The sequence below is a fragment of the Nicotiana tabacum genome, chromosome 5, assembly GCF_000715075.1.
Source record: "Nicotiana tabacum cultivar K326 chromosome 5, ASM71507v2, whole genome shotgun sequence".
NCBI classification, from domain to species: Eukaryota; Viridiplantae; Streptophyta; class Magnoliopsida; order Solanales; family Solanaceae; genus Nicotiana; species Nicotiana tabacum.
In genome coordinates, this window is record NC_134084.1 from 66,832,301 (window position 1) to 66,853,054 (window position 20,754).

The 20,754-nt window shown below is 38.4% G+C and overlaps 1 protein-coding gene across 1 annotated transcript; it reads left to right on the forward strand.

Annotated features, from left to right (window-relative positions):
* The first annotated feature begins 1,145 nt into the window (after nucleotides 1-1,145).
* Nucleotides 1,146-1,940, forward strand: LOC107808112 (uncharacterized). The gene is made up of 2 exons (XM_016632597.2): nucleotides 1,146-1,341; nucleotides 1,387-1,940. The coding sequence occupies exons 1-2, from the start codon at nucleotides 1,146-1,148 to the stop codon at nucleotides 1,938-1,940; spliced, it is 750 nt and encodes a 249-aa protein (XP_016488083.2).
* Nucleotides 1,941-20,754: the final 18,814 nt, after the last annotated feature.

Sequence of the window (20,754 nt, forward strand, 5' to 3'; positions counted from 1 at the left end):
GTCTATTTCTATTCCATCACACTTTGCTTGCTTTGCTTGGTGTTGATAGGAAAACATGTCTGAATATGGCGAAGATGCGGAGACAGAAATGGGAGAGAATCCTTTCGCAGACATCGAGGAGTACATTAAGGATACTAACGCCATTGTACCGTCAGCTGTTGGAGCTGCAACATTTAAAGTGGAACACGGTCTAATTTCGATGCTCAAGGCAGAAGGATTTTTCAGAAACTCCACAGATGATGATCCAACACAACACCTTAGGAATTTCTTGGGTGTGTGTGCAATGCACAAACAAAACAATGTCTCTGACGATGCCCTGAGGTTGAGATGCTTCAAGTGTTCTCTAGCTGGGGATGCGAGGAAATGGCTCCAGAATCTGCCACCCAACTCTATCCATTCTTGGCCCGAACTTGTCCGGGCGTTTTTGTCCAAGTGGTTCCCACAGAGCAAAAAGTCTGAGTTGCGGGATAAGATTTTCTTCTTCAAGCAGATACAGGGAGAGCAGTTGCATGAGGCATGGGATCGCTTCAAATTATACTTGGTGAGGTCTCCAAACCATGGTTTTCCGAATTCCATGTTGTTGGAAAAATTTTATATGGGTTTTGATCCCATGAACCAAGCCATCGCCAAGAATGCAGCTGACAGATCTTTCATGGACAAATCATTTGCAGGAGTGACACAAATCCTGGACAAAATGTCAAAGCACAACCAAGCATGGCATTCAGAGGATACTACCGGAGGAATCTCATATGGCTCTCCTTCCTTGAGTAACTTAATCAAGGAAAATCAAGAGAGGGATCAAGTGATTGCCGGGCTTCATCTTAGATGAAAATTTTGAGGAAGCAAATTATATCAACAACCCACAAGGAGGGTATCAAAAGCAACCCTACCATGGTCAAGGGCAACAAAGCCAATGGAGTCCAAACCCGCAAGGGCAAGGCAACCAACAATGGAGAAATGATCAAGGTAACTCGCATCAAGGAAATTGGAACAACAACAACAACTTTGCAAACCGGATCTCCAACCCATATGTTCCCCCAAAAGGTCATTATGCAAATCAAGGGTCGTCAAGTGAGTCAAAGTTAGAAAGCATGCTTGAAAGAGTATTGCAAAACCAAGAAACGTCTGACGCGTCCATGAGAAATATGACCGAAGTTGTTGGCTCTCACACCGCATCTATCCAAAAGTTAGAGATTCAAATGAGAGACCTTTCAAGAGAGCAAAACCCAAAGCAAAAAGGGCAACTTCCTAGTAATACCATTGCGAACCCGAAGAGTGGTGGAAGTGGCTCAACTTCTCACGTCATGGCAATAACTACTAGAAGTGGGAAGGTTTTACAAGGTGACATTGATCTAGAGGTTGTTAGGAAATAAGCCGAACAAGAAGTTGAAGCAGAAGAGCAAGGGGTGGTTGAAGTTAAAAGGGTGCCGGAAAAAGAGAAGGTGCAAGAAGTGAACCAAGAAGGGGTGAAGGAAAAGGAGAAGGAGACATCAAAAGCTCCACCTCCTATTCCTAGACCTCCTCCGCCTTTTCCTAAAAGACTTATTAGAAGGGTTGATGATAGCAAGCTTAAGAAATTCTATGATATTCTAAAGATATTGTCGGTGAACATTCCATTCTTGGAGGCTTTTCAAGAAATGTCGGGGTTTGCCAATTATTTGAAGGATTTTATCACCAAGAAGAGGACCACAAAGAATGAGGTGGTAAACATGACTCACCGGGTTAGCTCTATTATTGCCACAAGCACTGTCCAAAAGAAAGAGGACCCGGGAGCATTTACTATTCCATGCACTATCGGGGAGCGTGACTTTGCAAAAGCCCTTTGTGACAATGGGGATAGCATCAACTTGATGCCACTTGCCATCTACAAGCAAGCGGGATTAGGGATGCCGAGGCCAACAAGCATGAGGTTACAAATGGCCGATCGATCTATTAAGTGACTGGTAGGAATTGTTGATGATGTGATTGTGAAAGTTGGAAAATTCCATTTGCCCGCCGACTTTGTATTCTTGATTGTGCTATTGATAAAAAGATCCCTATCATATTGGGGAGACCATTCCTATCGACGGGAAGAGCACTCATGGATTCTGAGCGAAATGAAATTAAGTTCCGGGTGAATGATGAAGAAGTCATATTTCAAGCGAGCAAGGGTATGAAATTACCCCATGAGTATGAGAGCATTTCAGTGATAGATGTGGTTGTTGAGGTTGAAGATGTCGTCGAATTGAAAATGGAAGAACAATGCCTTGGTGAGGCATTGGCGGCTATCTTGGTTAACTTTTATGGTGAGGACATGGATGGGTACATGGAGTCGGTAAATGTATTGGAGGGTCTTGGATCCTATACTTACACTCTGGCAAAGCTTTCTCTTGACTTGGAGAATAGGGCCACACCTCCCGCCAAGCCATCAATCATTGAGCCACCACAATTAGAGCTCAAGCCTCTCCCACCGCACTTAAGGTATAAATTTCTTGGCTCTAATGATACTTTACCCGTAATCGTTTCATCTTTGCTAAATGATGTGCAGGTAAACCAATTGTTGGAAGTCTTGAAAGAACATAGGCAAGCCATTGGATGGACCATTGCGGACATTCGTGGAATCCCTGCGGGAATTTGTGAACATAAAATCCAATTGGAGAGCGAAACAAAGCCAAGTGTGGAACATCAAAGGCGGTTGAACCCGTCAATGCAAGAGGTAGTAAAGAAGGAGATTATCAAGTGGTTGGATGCCGGGGTAGTTTACCCCATTGCCGACAGTTCGTGGGTGAGCCCAGTACAATGTGCGCCAAAAAAGTGTGGCATGACCGTTATCAAAAATGAGAAGAATGAACTCATTCCCACGCGAATTGTGACCGGATGGCGAGTTTGTATAGACTATCGGAAACTTAACAGTGCTACTTGCAAGGACCACTTCCCTATGCCTTTTATTGATCAAATTCTTGATCGGCTAGCGGGGAGGTCATTTTATTGTTTCCTTGATGGTTACTCCGGCTACAATCAAATCAACATCGCTTTGGAAGATCAAGAGAAAACTACGTTCACTTGCCCGTATGGCACTTTTGCTTTTAGCCGGATGCCATTTGGATTGTGCAATGCTCCGGCCACTTTCCAAAGATGTATGATGTCCATCTTCTCTGACATGGGGGACTTTCTTGAAGTTTTCATGGATGATTTCTCGGTGGTTGGTGATTCGTTTGAGCACTGTCTTAACAATCTTAGACAAGTGCTTAAGCAATGCGAAGAGACCAACCTTTTGCTAAATTGGGAGAAGTGTCACTTCATGATTGACGAAGGCACTGTGCTTGGGCACAAAATTTCAAAGCATGGTATTGAAGTCGACCGGGCAAAGATTGAGATTATTTCTAAGCTTCCTCCACCGACCTCCGTGAAAGGTGTTAGAAGTTTTCTACGGCATGCCGGGTTTTACAGGCGCTTCATCAAGGACTTCTCCAAGATTGCTAACCCCGTGTGCAAACTCCTCGAAAAGGATGCCAAGTTTGTGTTTGATGAGAACTGTCTTAAATCTTTTGAGGAGTTAAAGCAAAGGCTCACCACGGCACCCATTATTGTCACGCCCGATTGGTCACTTCCTTTCGAGCTCATGTGTGACGCCAGTGGTGTAGCCATTGGAGCAATGCTTGGCCAACGTCACAACAAAGTTCTCCACCCGGTGTACTATGCAAGTAAAACTCTCAATGGGGCACAAATGAACTACACGGTAATTGAGCAAGAGCTTCTTGCTATTGTGTATGCTTTTGAAAAATTCCGGGCTTATTTGTTGGGGTCCAAGGTGGTGGTATACACTGATCATGTGGCTCTTCGATATCTCATAGCAAAGAAGGATGTAAAGCCTCGATTAATTCAATGGGTCTTGTTGTTGCAAGAATTTGACTTCGAAGTCAAATATCGCAAGGGAACTTAAAATCAAGTGGCGAATCATTTGTCAAGGCTTGAGGAAGAAAGGAGACCACAGGGAGATCTTGAAATCAACGATGCATTCCCTGATGAGCACATATTGGCATTATCTAGCACTTTTGCTCCTTGGTATGCCGATATTGCTAACTACTTGGTTAGTGATCTTATCCCGAACGGATTGGAATCTTATCAAAGAAAGAGGTTTTTGAGAGACTGCCGGCAATACTATTGGGAGGAACCATACTTGTTCCGTGTTTGTGCTGACAATATTATCAGAAGGTGTGTTCCCGAAGAAGAGGTTATGCCAATTCTCAAGGCATGCCATGACTCACCGGTTGGGGGTCATCATGGAGGAATTCGGACGGCGGCTAAAGTTCTTGAATGTGGGTATTATTAACCTTCCATCTACCATGATGCCAATTAAATGGTCAAGGCTTGCGACTAGTGTCAACGACAAGGTTCAATCTCCAAGAGGCATGAAATGCCAATGCACTTTGTGATGGAGATAGAGATCTTTGATGTGTGGGGAATCGACTTCATGGGCCCCTTTGTAAGTTCTTGCGGGATGAAACACATCTTGGTAGTTGTGGACTACGTGTCCAAATGGGTTGAAGCAGTTGCCTTACCAAACAATGAGGCAAGGAGTGTGACCGCCTTCTTGAAGAAAAATATATTCACTCGGTTTGGCACTCCTAGAGCCATCCTTAGTGATGGTGGATCTCATTTTTGTAACAAGGCATTCTCGGGGCTGCTTGAGAAGTATGGCGTAAAGCACAAGGTGGCCACACCTTATCATCCGCAGTCAAGTGGTCAAGCTGAGGTTTCCAACAGGGAGATCAAGAGCATTCTAGCAAAAACTGTGAACGCAAATAGGACCGACTGGTCAAGGAAGCTAGATGATGCATTGTGGGCATACCGTATGACCTACAAAACCCCGATTGGTACTTCTCCTTATCGGCTAGTCTTTAGTAAAGCATGTCATCTACCCGTGGAATTGGAACACAAAGCTATGTGGGCATTGAAAAGGCTGAACTTAGATTGGGCTGAAGCTACAAATTTGAGGTTAACACAACTCAATGAAATGGAGGAATTTCGGTTCCATGCTTATGAAAGTGCAACTGTGTACAAAGAACAGATGAAGTTTGTCCATGACAAGAAGATCTTGAAAAGAGAGTACAAGACGGGTGATTTGGTCTTGCTCTTTAACTCAAGGCTCAAATTGTTTCCGGGCAAGCTTAAACCAAAATGGTTTGGTCCATTCAAAGTGGTCAATGCCTCTCCTTATGGAGATGTGGAATTAGAATCAACAGATGGGTCCAGGACAATCAAGGTAAATGGCCAACGCATCAAGCACTACTTGGACATTGATGGAGAAAGACATTTGGTGGAGCAGCTAGCTCTCAAAGATGGTCCATGCCCGACCATTGAGTGAAACCAAAGGAACATCAACTTTGTCGTGCCGCGACGTTAAATCAAGCGCTTCATGGGAGGCAACCCATGTGTGGTAACACTCTTTTGTTCTATGAATTTTTAGTTTTTGATAGATAGATTTATTTGAGCAATTTAAAGTGTGTGTCAGAGTGCAGGGGGTTCAAAAGATCACAACAATTGGTACGAATGTATAAAAAGTGGAAGAAAAATCACTAGGTGAATTCTGCTGCACAAATGCGGTCGCATTTTAGCTATGCGGACCGCACTCTGACCGCAAACCTAAGCAGAGATTTGGGTTAAAATTGTGGTTGAAAATGCGGTGAGGCGGTGCATTATGCGGTCCGCATTTAATTTATGCGACCGTATTTGCCTCCCTTCAACTTGGTCCTTAACCTCATCGCATAACACACATGCGGTCGCACTGTGTGTTATGTGGTGTCCTATCCATCGCAGAATCGACAAGGTAAGTTCGCATAACCCTCTCGTCTCTCACTCACTCACTTAAAACAAAACAAAAAAACGAAAAAAAGGGGGGAAGAATGTAAGCACGTGATTTTTGCCCTATATGAGAATTACTCCCAAAAAAATTCAAAAATAAAATGATTTTTCTTTGGTGTGCAATTTTGTGATATTTTGTGATATTTTGAATAATTATTTGCATTTGTCTGTGTGTGTTTATTTTGCTAAATTAATAAAAAATACAAAAATATGTCGCATTTTGCATGTAGGATTTAATTCTACAATTGTTAGTAATTAAATTTGTTTTACAAAAATTAAAAATTACAAAAATAGGCATCGTTTGCATTTTTAGCATTTAATGTCCAAATATACAATTTCATGCTTAATTATTATTTAATTGTGTGTTAATTGATATTGGGAGTTAATTTGCGCTTTTATAACTTAATTTAGTTCTTAATAATAGTTTAAGTATTTTTATAATTTAGTTTTAGAGAAATAAAAGAAGAAAAGAGAGCGAAAATATAAAGAAATTCGGAATTGGGCCTCTTCTTCAATTTCAAGCCACAGGCCCAAAAAATGGCCCAATCTTCCCTTATACCCAGTCCATTTCGAACTGGGTCGACCCAGTCCATAACCCAAAAGACCCAAACCCCTTTGTCTTACATTTTACAAAACAAAACAAAAATTAAAAGAAGAAAACCCTAAAAAACACTAAACCAATCCGCCCCCACCCCTCCTATCTTCTTCTTCTTCCTCAAGCTTCTCCACCTCCCATGGCTTCCCTTTGCCTTCAACCTCAAGAAGCCATGACTACACACACACACACGCACGTCACCCTCACGACCCCGGCTCAACTAAATGACCCCAGCCCTATCCGCCATTGAAGCTCATCAAGCTCAAAGCTTGCTCGACTATGGCTGCTTCCCCGCTGCGTTTCAGCTGCTTTTGCTTACGTCCAAACACGCCCCCCAGCTGCTGCTGCTTCGTGGTTCAAACTTCAAGCCCTGAGCTTCCCCGTCATAGCTTCTACCATCGTCATCCATGGTGGTTGTTTTCATCTTCTCCGTTCTTCGTCAAAGCTCGAGCTTCGATCTCCATCCATGGCTGCCGTAGCTGCTTCTTCTGCTTTCAGCTTCAAGCGAACCAAACAGACCCATCATGTGAGTTGCTGCTTCGCTTCATCTTCTCCCCGTCATCCCCGTCGACGGACAGCTGCTGCCATGGTCGCCGCTGTTGCTGCCGCGATGTTGTTGTTGCCGTGATGCTGTTCATTTTTCCAGTCACGACGAGGTCGAGCAGCTGTTGTTTTGAATCGGCATGTGCTGCTTCGCTTCATCGTTCCAGCTGTGGGCTGCTTCATCTTCTTCGTCTTCGTCGTCCTTCGTTCGAGCTTTGGTCGAGGCTTGGACAGATTTGTTTACAATCGAAGTTCGTCGTTGATTCATTTCCGGTTAGTTGGTTTTTGAATCTCATTTATTGTCCGTAATTTTTGTTCGTTATTTTCGGATCCAAAATCAATAAGTGATTTAATTCTTGTTTGGTTTGTTCGTCGTTAAAATAATTTTCTAGTTTGTTCATGTTGTTTGTTTGAATTAATTTTCAGATTTCAAATGGAAAGTTAATTAGTGGTTCTTCATGTTTATTTCCTGTTTGTTTTATTGTTTAAGTAAGAATTTGTTAGTTTGATGTTTGTTAGATTTAAATTGAAATTTAATTAATTGTTTCTTCAATTTGTTTCATGTGTTTATGTATTGTTAGAAATTGTTAATATTGTTAAGTTCAAGTTTAAGTTCATAATTGTTTCTTCGTCGATCTTGTTATTTGTCTAAAGAATTTAGTTGTGTTAGAGAAATATGTTGGTTTAATCGTTTAAATCCATCATGTTTGTTGTTTAAAATAGATTTAATTCATGTTCATACTTTGTTTGATTGTTCTTGAATCCGAAATTTGTATAGCTTGATTTCTTGTTTACCATTTGTGATTATTTCTTGAATTTGTCTCATAAAGTTTAATATAGGAATTGTTGGTTGTAATGTTGTTAGAATTGATTTTAAGTTCAATATGATTGAAGTTAGAAATCTAAATATACTTGTTTGTTGTAGTTGTTGAATCCGAAAATAAGATTGTTTGTTGCTAAAATATTGTTCAATCAAATTTTAGTTGTTCTTTGATGTTCAATTTGTGTTCATGTGATTTGTTGTTGAAATGTTGTTGAAATCATGTTCATGTGCTTTGTTATTGAAATGTTGAAGAAATCATGTTCATGAAATTTGTTGTTTGAACATTGTTAGAAATTAATCATATTGCCTATATTTTGGTTAAAGTTTGATTAATTGATGTGTTATAGCTGATGGGTAGTTTGGTAATTTGTAGTACGTTCAGGGGTAGTTTGGTAATTTTCAGTAAGGTCGGAGGGGTAGTTTAGGAATTGTACATTTTGTAATTGTTTATTTGAAGCATGGGGGACAAAATAAAATGGGGTGGGTTGTGATATGGTTATTTAATATAAAGGGGGGACAAGACAAAATTTAAAAGGGGGGAATCTTGCATTATTTTTATGTTAGGCATGGGGGACAAAATATAATGGGGTGGTGTGATATGTTTATTTAATGTAATGGGGATGAGTGGGAAGATAATGGGTTGGGTAGAGAAAAAGTATTGATTTAATTGATTAAAAGATTTATGGGATGGGATTATATATATGAAGTCTTGAACACAAGACAAGAGAGAACAGATACGAGATAAGAAAAAAAAATACACATATAAGAGAAACGAATCTGAGAAGAAAAAAAGAAGAGAGAAAAAAGGGCTAAACATTTAAGAGAAAGAAAAATTCCGAAAAATATTTAAGCTTTCAAAATAAAAATAAAAACTAAAAAATCTTCTGCTTTCTTTCTTTGTTTGAAACTAGTATTAATGGTTGTTGTTTCATTAAAAGCTTTAAAGCTTTTGTTTTTGGGATTACTACTCCACTGGTCTGTTACTGGGTTGTTACTGTTGCTGGGCAGTTGTTGTTGCTGTATTGTTATTACTGCTGCTGATTCTCATCTTCATTTTCTTTTGCTTCCAATATCAGGTATATATCTGTAAACTCATGTCATGCAAAGCTTTCTACATGACAAATAAATGAAGCTCGAATTGTAATTTTGTCTTTTATTCATTTAAGTTCGTTAGTTTAAATTTCAGCTTTGTTTCATGTTGGTTAACTAGTAGTGAGTTCGACACGATGGCTATAAGTTAATTGTCTTATTTTGAAATTCGTATAAAAGCTTTGTAATAATGTTATCCATTTCGAAATCTCATTAGTATAGTTATATTTGAATTGTCAAAATAGGGAACATGGTAGAAAGTTGGCCATTAATTTTATCTTGGGATGTCATTAGCTAAGTAAAGAATAGTGTAGAAATATCAAAAATTATATTATTAGCCTATTTTGTCAAATATCAGATTTTGTTTAAGGCTAGATAATGTTAATGGTATTTCGATCAGATATGGCATAATAACGGTTATGTGAATAGCCATGGTAGAAATGTGAATTGATATAATCCGTCTCGTTTATGATTTTGGAATATGATGAATGGTTCGGACGTTCCACTACGTTGCATGTGATGTCATTTTATTGAATCAACTTGTAGAATAATTCTCTTTCTTACCAACAAAGGGTCCTCCTATTTTAATTCACTTCTTAAAAATAATGTATAAAAAATAATGTCAATAATTCTTACCAAAGGTACATTTAGTGACTATAAATAGCATACGTAGGCCGAGAATAAAAATTGGTTTGATTTTATCTGTCATCATAAGCAAATTAACCGAATAATTATAACTTTGGACTAAAAACAAGTAGATGAGAAGGAGATATAATTTCTTCGAAAACTATTAGTTTGTTTATCAAATTAATTCTTTTTCCTAGTTTTATATGCAATTCACTTTTTGGGTATGCATATATTGTATTTACGGAAAATGGTATTATTAATCCCACGTTTATTTTTACCCTTTTAAATTTGAGTGGCTTGGAGAAATATAATTCTTACGCAAAAAACATAATTTGCGGTTAACATTCAACAATTTATGGAAAATCTATACTACTATTAAGAATATTTTGCGTGATTAGGGATGCGTTCGCGTAACCTGATTATATTTCTAAAAGCAATTTGGATTATGCGTTCGCGCAACTTCTAACGAACATTTAATAAAAAGGGGGCTCTTCGGAGAATATCAATATTAATTTCATATAACTCGAGATGTGCGGTTCAATATTTAATTATACAAGAGCGACGAACGTTCTTAATTTTATTTTAAGCACAATTTCGAACTTAAGTCTTTTTTTTTATAATAAAAAATTTCGAAAAAAAATAATTATTATTATATTATCAATATCATTGTGTATGCGTACGCGTGACACGATTTTTCACGTTAAAATATATATAATATATAAAACGGATACACGTATGCGTGATTCGATTCGAAGAAGGGTCTTTAATTATAAACAATCTAAACAGAAGCGATAACAAAATCATGCAATAAAAAATGTAAAATCTAGATAATTAAGCCAAGAATAAAAACAGTTAAGCGACCGTGCTAGAACCACGGAATTCGGAAATGCCTAACACCTTCTTCCGGATTAACAGAATTCCTTACTCAGGATTTCTGGTTCGCAGAATAATAAACAGAGTCATATTCTCCTCGATTCAGGGATTAAAATTGGTGACTTGGGACGCCTTAAAATTCCCAAGTGGCGACTCTGAAATAAACAAACAAATCTCGTTTCGACTGTCCTTTAATTGGAGAAAACTCCCTACGCACCAGCGCGGGGGCGGTAAAAGGAGGTGCGACAGCTCTGGCGACTCTGCTGGGGAATGAATATTAACCCAGAACCACTGGTTCAGGGTTCAAGAATTCGAGCTTAAAATAACTGTTATAGTTGGCTTTATTTATTATCTGATATATGCCTAATGTGCTAAATGATGCTTTTACCGCTTTAATATTATTTGAATTGTGTATATAAAACTGCTACGAAACCCTTCTTCTTTCTGAGTCTTCTGAATTTATGGTGTACACGTGCGCGTGGCCCACCTTTCTGTTAGAAGTCATACCAAATAAGACGAAGTTGGGACAAGTAACTAGGCCGGGCAGACTTTCGTGCTCCCGGTACGTTGCCCCCATTTCGGCTCAAGCTGTCCACTTGGGTAAGCCAGGGCTAGAACAATATACCTCAGGTTTTTTCACTTAGAATAACTCAGCTTCATGCTGGATCCCTAGTAGGAGCGTTTGTTTGCATCACGTGCATTTGACTTTGGAGACTCAACGCAAAGGTTGGGTCTGTCTAGGACAGGTGTACCAAAAAATGAAAATGACCATCCTGATGCATCTTACTTGCTCCTACTTGCGCATTTATTTAATTCGTACTTGTGTGCTGACTGACTTTTGAATATCAGGAATAATATTTTAAAATTGAAAAAAAGAAATAGCGGTTAGGGAATTGATTGTTTATTTTTGAAAAAAAAAACCAATGCCCAAATAACTGTCAAAACTCTGCCGAAATTTTGAGAAAATGAAAAAAAAAATAATTTATTAGTTTGTTTTATTAAAAGCAAAGGAAAAAAAAGAGTCGTTGTTCTGTCTTGTTTTTTTTAAAAAAAAACAAATTAGAAAAAAAATAGTTTGTCTTGCCATAAAAAATGAAAATGAAAAAGAGTCTTGTTTTTAAAATGGGTTTTTGTTTATTTATTTGTTTAGATACCAAAATAAAAATAAAAATAATAAAATAAAAAGAGTCGCGTTGAAAGTGGTTTTATTGCAAATATATATATACATATAAAAATCCAAAAAGTTTTTCTTTATTTCCAAAAAATGTATATATATCTTTATTTGTTGCAAAAATATTTGTCCTGCCAAAAAGTCTAGAAAAGTTTTTTTTAGACTCCCAATTTTCAAAACAAAAAATCCAAAAATATTTTCCATTATTGACTTCTTTAGAAAGTCTTTTTAATTATTAAAAAAATATATATATAATAAAATAAAATATATATATATATATATATATATATATATATATAATAAAATAAAACAAATTCGAAAATATTTTCCTTCTTCTTTAAAAATTGAAAAGAAAATTCAAAATTCAAAAAATATTTTTTTTAGAAAGCATTTCTTTTATTAAAGGTAAAATTCCAAAAAAAATATTTTCTTTCTTCTTAGAATAAGAAAAAACAAATGAAAATTCAAAATATATATATATATATCTTCCTTTTACTTTTGAAATTCTCAAAGTTCAAATCAAAAGAAAAGGAATTCTTAGAAGTCTTTCTTTCAAAAATAAAATCAATCAAAAATTCAAAAAAAATATATACTTGCCCGAACTACGCGGGTTTGATTCTCACCGGATGGGAGATACGTAGGCAACCCTCATCGGGTCCAATCCCCCCTTTTGCTAAAATAAGCCAAAAACCTAAATAAATAAAAAACGTGTCAAAATTTTAATTTTGTCGTAAATAAGTCGGGCAGTGTCCAGCCTCCACTTTTTGCTAAAAAAAAAATAAATAGCCAAAAAAAATATGTCAAATTTTAATTTTGTCATAAAGAAGTCGGGTGATGCTGTTTTATCAAGACATAGTCGAATGTTCCCGAAAGGGACGCCGGAAGGTTGACTTTGCATGAACAGCCACCTTTGGGTCATTTTTGAAGATTTGGTCAAGTTGGCCCACACAACCTTAAAAAATTTTCAGCGAGACGTTGAAAGGCCGTGTTTGCAATATTGAGTTTTCTAATTTGAAAAACGATAAAAAGAGTCGTAAATAAGTCAGGTGATGTTGTTTTGTCATAAATAGCCGAATGTTCCCGAAAGGAACGCCGAAAGGCTGACTTTGCATAAATTGCCACCTTTTGGGTCGCGTTTAGGATTTTTGGTCCAGTTGACCCACACAGCCTTAAATAATCTTCACCCACGAGGTGCTGAAGGGCCGTGTTTGCAACACCTGGTTTTTATTGCAATTTGAAAAAAACAAAGAGTCAACGGTCAGGTAAATACCATTTAGATTTTTGGTCAAAATAAGCCGAACCAGCTTCGGCCGCGTCTTAAATCGTTCTTGCCGAAATAGCCTTAGAATATCTTTCAGTTGTCGAAAGGCTATTTTCGTAAAAGAACGAACAAGTGTGTAAAGTGTCACAAAATAATCCTCCCCGACCTCAAAATTCATGTGAGATTTGGAAGGGGCCACATTTGCAAAAATAGCCGTTTGGCTGCATTTGTCAAACGGGGAAAGGAAGCTGGCCTTTTTATTTCGAGGTTATAAATCTTTAATTATAATATGTGGGTTGTTTGATTTTCGAGTTTGTAGGTCATCTTCAAACCTTTGAAACCCAGTGTATTTTAAATTGAAAAAAAATGTTTAGTATTGTTTATCTTTTATTGGTCCGAACTACGCAAGGTCTGATTCATGCGGGGTCATGATACGTAGGCAATCTCCATAAGATTCGACCACAACAAAAAATGATAAAGAAAATGAAAATAAAAGGGAAAAAGATGTTGCTAGTAATAAGAACCGTCTAAGTCCATTCTAACATGTTTTGTTTTGAATTGTGAAGAAAGTTGAGTTGGTCGGTTTGTTCAGAGGGTTCAACAAGAGTCTACTGTGCCGGAAAAAAATAGAATACTGAAACAGCAAATGACCGGAGTGTGTCAAGCATGGGCCAGTGGGCAAGGACAGCCTTGTCATGAGTCACAATTTGCGACACAACCAGAGCAGTACCACTCTCCTAAGTACCACCCGTACTCGTTTGATCTTCCTGCAAAGATTGAAGAGCCTGCCCGAAAGATGGTACAAGAAGAAATAACCCAAAGAGTGAAAAACTTAGAACAATGGTTGAAAAATAGGCAAGGGTTGTCTGGTCAAAAGAGTGTTGCCTTCAAAGATCTATGTATGTTCCCCGATGTCCACTTGCCGCCTGGTTTCAAGACTCCCAAATTTGACAAGTACGATGGACATGGAGATCCCATTGCCCACCTGAAAAGGTATTGCAATCAACTGAGAGGTGCGGGAAGAAATGAAGAATTGTTGATGGCTTATTTTGTGGAAAGCCTTACGGGAGTAGCTTCCGAATGGTTTATGGATCAAGACACGTCTCGCTGGTATGTCTGGGACGACATGGCACAAGCATTTGTCAAACAGTTCCAATACAGCGTCGACATTGCCCCAGACCGCATTTCCCTTTCAAACCTGAAAAAGAAACCAAGTGAAAGTTTCAGGGAATATGCCATTAAATGGAGAGAGCAAGTAGCTCGAGTTAAGCCACCCATGGATGACCACGAGCTAATAATTGTCTTCCTTCAAGCGCAAGAGCCAGATTACTTTCAGAACATGATGTCCGCAGTTGGCAAATCCTTCTCGAAAACAATCAAAATGGGAGAAATAATAGAGAATGGTCTTAAGACAGGAAAAATTATAAGTCAAGCAGTTTTTAAAGCTGCAACTCACGCTGTCCGGGTTGAGTCTGATAATTTTTGCGACACAAATGAGAAGATTGAAGAAATCATGATGACATCAGGGTCAAGAAGAGGTCCTAGGAGAACATCTCGAAGGTATGAGCAGCCTCCTAAAGTTATCTATGAATCCCCTGAGCAATATTATCCCCCTCAGAACCCACAACACTCTATTGTTCCACCTCAGTATGTTGCCCGGCCACCAAAACGCCCCAGAAGGCGAGCACGAGCGTCACAAAATCTCCAGAAGCCTCCACATAACTTTCAGGTGCCCTATAACCCACATCCAAGCCATAAGTATAAAGGGGAACGAAGGTTGAAAGATAATTTTACACCAATAGGAGAGTCCTATGAAAGCTTATTTGAGAGGTTAAAGCATCACGACATGATTGCATCTATTCCTCCAAATCACCTAGACCCACGTGCAAGAAGCTTTGATCCTTCTAAAAGGTGTGAATACCATTCCAATGCCCAGGGGCACAATGTTGAAAGTTGTCGGGATTTGAAAAAAGAAATAGAAAGGATGATCCAGGAAAATCTGATTGTGATCCAAGGTAATGACACCCAGAATATCGCGCAGAATCCTTTACCTGCACATCATGATGCACACTTTATGGGGAGGATGCCTGGTAACATGGGATTTTAGAGTCATCCCGGAAAGCCGCTAACTGATGATAATGATATTGAAGTTGGTAACGGTCTTGGCAATGATGATGGCTAAAACACCGTATTGGGCAATTGGAAAGGCGCTCCATCTCCTGGTCAGCCAGAGAGGAGTTTTGGTGGTTTATTTTGTTGTCATTTCATTCGTCCGGATTATTTCAGGGTTGTAATTCGGATATTGTCTTGTGGTCAAACCCCCTTATCCTTTTATTTGTCTAGTACCTAATGTGGTGTTATCTGGTTTAGTTTTAGGGTTGTAACTGTTTAATTTGTCGTTTAAACGGTTCTACCTATTGTCTAAAAGCAAATTGCAGTCTTTTTCATCTTCTTTGTTTAGTTTTATTTACCCTTTTGTTTTGCTTCTATTCAACGCCGATTCTAGTGACATGACATGCGCGCACAATTTGGGCCTAATCTTAAAAGTTAATCATAAAACCCTCGGAAGGTTATTAAAGCATTTAAAGGAAATAAGAACGGTTTGAGATTATTTGAAGCCCGAGTCATGTGGAACTGGGGCAAGTTAAACATAAAGAAAACCGTTAAATGCAGGGTTCGCCAAATTGGCATGAGGGTCGTTCAAGAGAATTAGAGTGAGAGTGTCGCCCAGCAGTGCTTTAGAAATGACAAATGAAAAAGCAAGTGTTTAACATAATTGTCAAGTCCAGCACCATCGGAAGAGACTATAAATCTATGATCAATTGTGTTGTTTGCATTTGGCATGTTTTGAAGACTGGAATGACGAAGGCATTTTGTTCTGCTATCTAAACACTTTATCCTTCGTTACCCCCCTTTGAGCCTTATTTATTTTCTTTCATACCCCTCGTTCGGAATCAATAGCAACGACTAGGAAATACGAGCCTGGAAGGTAAAAAAAATCAAAAAAAAAACAACGAAAAAAAAAGGAAAAGAAAAGAAAAATGATAACAATAAAAAAACAAAAGAAAGTCAAATGAAAACAGAGGAATTGGGAACTACGTTTGACCTGATTCCTCAAAGAGGATACGTAGGCGCTTCACGGCTCGGTCATAGGATGCATAGTGTGCATAATGTGCATGGTGTGCATAGTGTAACAAAAAAATTAAAAAACAAAAAATATAAGTAATAAATAAATAATCCCCAAGCAAGAAACTGGGGCAAGGGTTGCGCTTATGGTAAGCAAAATTGGTTCCGAAGGTTGTAATTTTAAACCCCAAATTTATTTTGTTTTTGAGCCTTTAATACCCTTTCTTCTAGCCCATCCAAAACCCACATTACGGTCCAAAGAAAGACCTTTTGACTAGTCTGCAAAAGATGCCAAGTCAGACAAATGAGAGTCTTACCGGCAAACATAACACTCTGTTCCACAACAGAAAGGACTCCAATCTCCAGCAGAGAGAGTCATACCAGCAACACTCCAAATCCCCAGCTGGAAAGTGATACAAATGAGGGAGTCTTATCGGTGAAAATCTTCACGGACACCATAAGGCGATGAAAGCTGAGAGAAAAACCCAAAATGAGAGAGGCTTGATAGTGAAAACCCTTCGGGCACTACAAGTCGAATAAGATTAAGAATCAGATGAGGAATTGCCAATTGAAGATCTTGAAAGATGATTGACAGCAGAGGATAGGCCACATATACATGTCATGACCATTAGAGTCGGTGTCTGCGTGTGATAGGTTTTTTTATTTATAGTTTCTTTTGTTAAAGAGTCATCTTTTTCCTTTGTCTTTTATTCTGTTCCTTTTTATATTTCTCCTTTCATAGAAAATTCCCCAGTAGAGTCTGTTTGGTCAGTACCAGTGGGAAATGACTTCAAAATAGGCCATCAACTCTCCAATCATGCAAGAGGAGATCTGACTAGTACATCCAAGTAGTATAATCAGCAAGGAACAAGCGCGAGGCCAGTGTCAAGAAAGATATCCCCAGCAAAAGGGAATTGACAAAAAGATCAACGAGTGTCAAGAGGGATATCCTTGCCAAAATCAAATGTTATTAAAACCTCAAGGCCAAAGCCCATGGACAAAACAAGGAGAGCAATAAGCATGATTTGGGAAATTCATGCGAGACTAAAAGGTCGGGAAAATGCAAGTTTCCGAGCCATGCCACGAAAGAAGAGGGATATCCCCAGCAGAAATAGATTATCCCCAGCAAATAATATCATCCCCAATAAGTTGTGGGACGCAGAGCAAAGAAGGAGAAAGAGAAAACCATCCCAGTGGAGTATCACAACCAACTACCACTCTTTAAGTTAACAAATTTTTGATTTGAAACAGGTAAAGGAAAAGGCATTGATGACGGAAAGGCATGCCATAAAATAAAAATAAAAAATAAAAAAAAATTATCAAACTGGGGCAGAAAATTTTCTTTTCAATTAGAAAATTTTCTGGAAATCAGGTACCCATCTGGGGAAGAATAAAGATAACACCAAGGAAGTGGTCTTTGAACCAGTGTTGCCCCAACATAATAAGTTTCAATGGAGGAAGTTATCCCCAGCAGCAGAACAAAGGGATGACATTTGTGCTCAGAAAAGCAAAGAGCCATTATCATCCCCAGCGGCTTCCAGAAGAATAAAGCATCGATTTGAAGGGATAAAATTCCCCAGCAGCGTTATCCTCAACAACGTTATCCAAAAAGATAACCCTTTTATCCCCAGCAGTGTTGAGAGAAATATATATATATATAAATGGAGGAGAGGAAGAAAGGAGACTCCCACAGTGGTATTATCCCCAGCAAGCAAGAACAAAGCGGCGCCAAGGAAAAAGAAAAGAAAAGAACAAATTGCAAAGGTAAGTTTCTCAAATCATTGATCTTTACATTTTTCTCCTAGGATAAAAAGTCCTAGTCTGATGAATTTCCCTCCCGATACAATCTTGGTCCGATGAAATTTTCTCCCAAGATAATATATCAAATCTTAGTCGAATGAATCTTTCTCCTAAGATCACAACAAAATGGACCTAGTCTGACGATTTATCTACTAGAGTCAAAATCTTGGTCTGATGAAATTTTTCTCCCAAGATAAAATCTTAGTCGGATGAATCTTTCTCCTAAGATCACAACAAAATGGACCTAGTCTGACGATTTATCTCCTAGAGTCAAAATCTTGGTCTGATGAAATTTTTCTCCCAAGATAAAATCTTAGTCGGATGAATCTTTCTCCTAAGATCACACAAAATGGACCTAGTCTGACGATTTATCTCCTAGAGTCAAAATCTTGGTCTGATGAAATTTTTCTCCCAAGATAAAATCTTAGTCGGATGAATCTTTCTCCTAAGATCACAACAAAATGGACCTAGTCTGACGATTTATCTCCTAGAGTCAAAATCTTGGTCTGATGAAATTTTTCTCCCAAGATAAAATCTTAGTCGGATGAATCTTTCTCCTAAGATCACAACAAAATGGACCTAGTCTGACGATTTATCTCCTAGAGTCAAAATCTTGGTCTGATGAAATTTTTCTCCCAAGATAATATAATAAAATCTTAGTCGGATGAATCTTTCTCCTAAGATCACAACAGAATGGACCTAGTCTGATGATTTATCTCCTAGAGTCACAATCTTGGTCCGATGAAATTTTTCTCCCAAGATAATAATAATATCCAAATCTTAGTCTGATGAATCTTTCTCCTAAGATACTAAAAAAAAAAAGAAGTTTGAATTGAAAAAAAAATGGTTGAAGTCAGGAGCCCCCCTGAAGAATAGAATGGCGATTTATCGGTTGAAGTCAGGAGCCCCCCCTGAAGAATGGAATGGCGATTATTTTCAAAGTTGTTGTTGAAGTCAGGAGCCCGCTTGAAGAGAGGAAAGGCGTTTTTAAAAGTTGTTGAAATCTTGCCAACCTAAAGAAAGGAATGGCGATGTATTGGTTGAAGTCAGGAGCCCGCCTGAAGAGAGGAATGACGATTATTTTCAAAGTTGTTGTTGAAGTCAGGAGCCCGCCTGAAGAGAGGAATGGCGATTATTTTCAAAGTTGTTGTTGAAGTCAGGAGCCCGCCTGAAGAGAGGAAAGGCGTTTTTAAAAGTTGTTGAAATCTTGCCAACCTAAAGAAAGGAATGGCGATGTATTGGTTGAAGTCAGGAGCCCGCCTGAAGAGAGGAATGGCGATTATTTTCAAAGTTGTTGTTGAAGTCAGGAGCCCGCCTGAAGAGAGGAATGACGTTTATTTCTAAAGTTGTTATTGATGTTGGGAGCCCGCCCAGATAACAGAGGCATACATTTCAGTCTTTACATTTCAAGCATTGAAGTTGGGAGCCCGCCCAGATAACAGAGGCATACATTCAGTCTTTACATTTAAAGCATTGAAGTTGGGAGCCCGCCCATATAACAGAGGCATACATTTCAGTCTTTAATTTTCAAGTGTTGAAATTGGGAGCCCGCCCAGATAACAGAGGTATACATTTCAGTCTTTACATTTCAAGCATTGAAGTTGGGAGCCCGCCCAGATAACAGAGGCATACATTTCAAGATCAAGTTAGAGGACAATAAAACAGAGGGTTACAATAGGAATTCCCAGCAGGAAACAATAAAATTCCCCGGCACCGGGAAACAGAAGGTTGCAACAAGAGGTCACAGTACAAACTCAAGTACATGTGTCAAAATAAGAAAAGCACCGGAAGAAATGCAAGCAGACAAGGAAGCAAGGCAACAAAAACAAATTGTACTCTAGCCTAGCTTCTTGTTTTCTTTTAAGCATGGTGTAACAAGGAGATCGGTAAGCAGTGGTAATAGCATGCAACAACAGTAACAATGCAGTCCCACGGTAGTCCCAGCTACCAAAATTTCCCGAACTACATTGACCTGATTCCTGTTTAGCCCAGGATATGTAGGAAACCTTTGAAGCAAAGGTTCGGTCAAATCTTTTTCAAAAAATGCTTCACACGGAGTACTCGGATGGGCAAAAATCGCTCGCTTTATCTTTGCACGAAAACCCTTCGTGTCTTCGGGCAAAGAGGGGCAGCTGTAAGCACGTGATTTTTGCCCTATATGAGAATTACTCCCAAAAAATTCAAAAATAAAATGATTTTTCTTTGGTGTGCAATTTTGTGATATTTTGTGATATTTTGAATAATTATTTGTATTTATCTGTGCATGTTTATTTTGCTAAATTAATAAAAAAAATACAAAAATATGTTGCATTTTGTATGTAGGATTTAATTCTACAATTGTTAGTAATTAAATTTGTTTTACAAAAATTAAAAATTACAAAAATAGGCATCGTTTGCATTTTTAGCATTTAATGTCCAAATATACAATTTCATGCTTAATTATTATTTAATTGTGTGTTAATTGATATTGGGAGTTAATTTGCGCTTTTATAACTTAATTTAGTTCTTAATAATAGTTTAAGTATTTTTATAATTTTGTTTTAGAGAAATAAAAGAAGAAAAGAGAGCGAAAATATAAAGAAAGTCGGAATTGGGCCTCTTCTTCAATTTCAAGCCACAAGCCCAAAAAATGGCCCAATCTTCCCTACGACCCAGTCCATTTCGAACTGGGTCGACCCAGTCCATAACCCAAAAGACCCAAACCCCTTTGTCTTACATTTTACAAAACAAAACAAAAATTAAAAGAAGAAAACCCTAAAAAACACTAAACCAATCCGCCCCCACCCCTCCTATCTTCTTCTTCTTCCTCAAGCTTCTCCACCTCCCATGGCTTCCCTTTGCCTTCAAACTCAAGAAGCCATGACTACACACACACACACACACGTCACCCTCACGACCCCGGCTCAACTAAACGACCCCAGCCCAATCCGCCATTGAAGCTCGTCAAGCTCAAAGCTTGCTCGACTATGGCTGCTTCCCCGCTGCGTTTCAGCTGCTTTTGC

Bases quoted from the DNA above. Each gene is read 5' to 3' on its own strand.
- LOC107808112 (XM_016632597.2), top strand. From the start codon at position 1,146: ATGACCGAAGTTGTTGGCTCTCACACCGCATCTATCCAAAAGTTAGAG. The intron at 1,342-1,386 runs GTGACATTGATC...CCGAACAAGAAG, and splicing joins AAGTGGGAAGGTTTTACAAG to TTGAAGCAGAAGAGCAAGGG.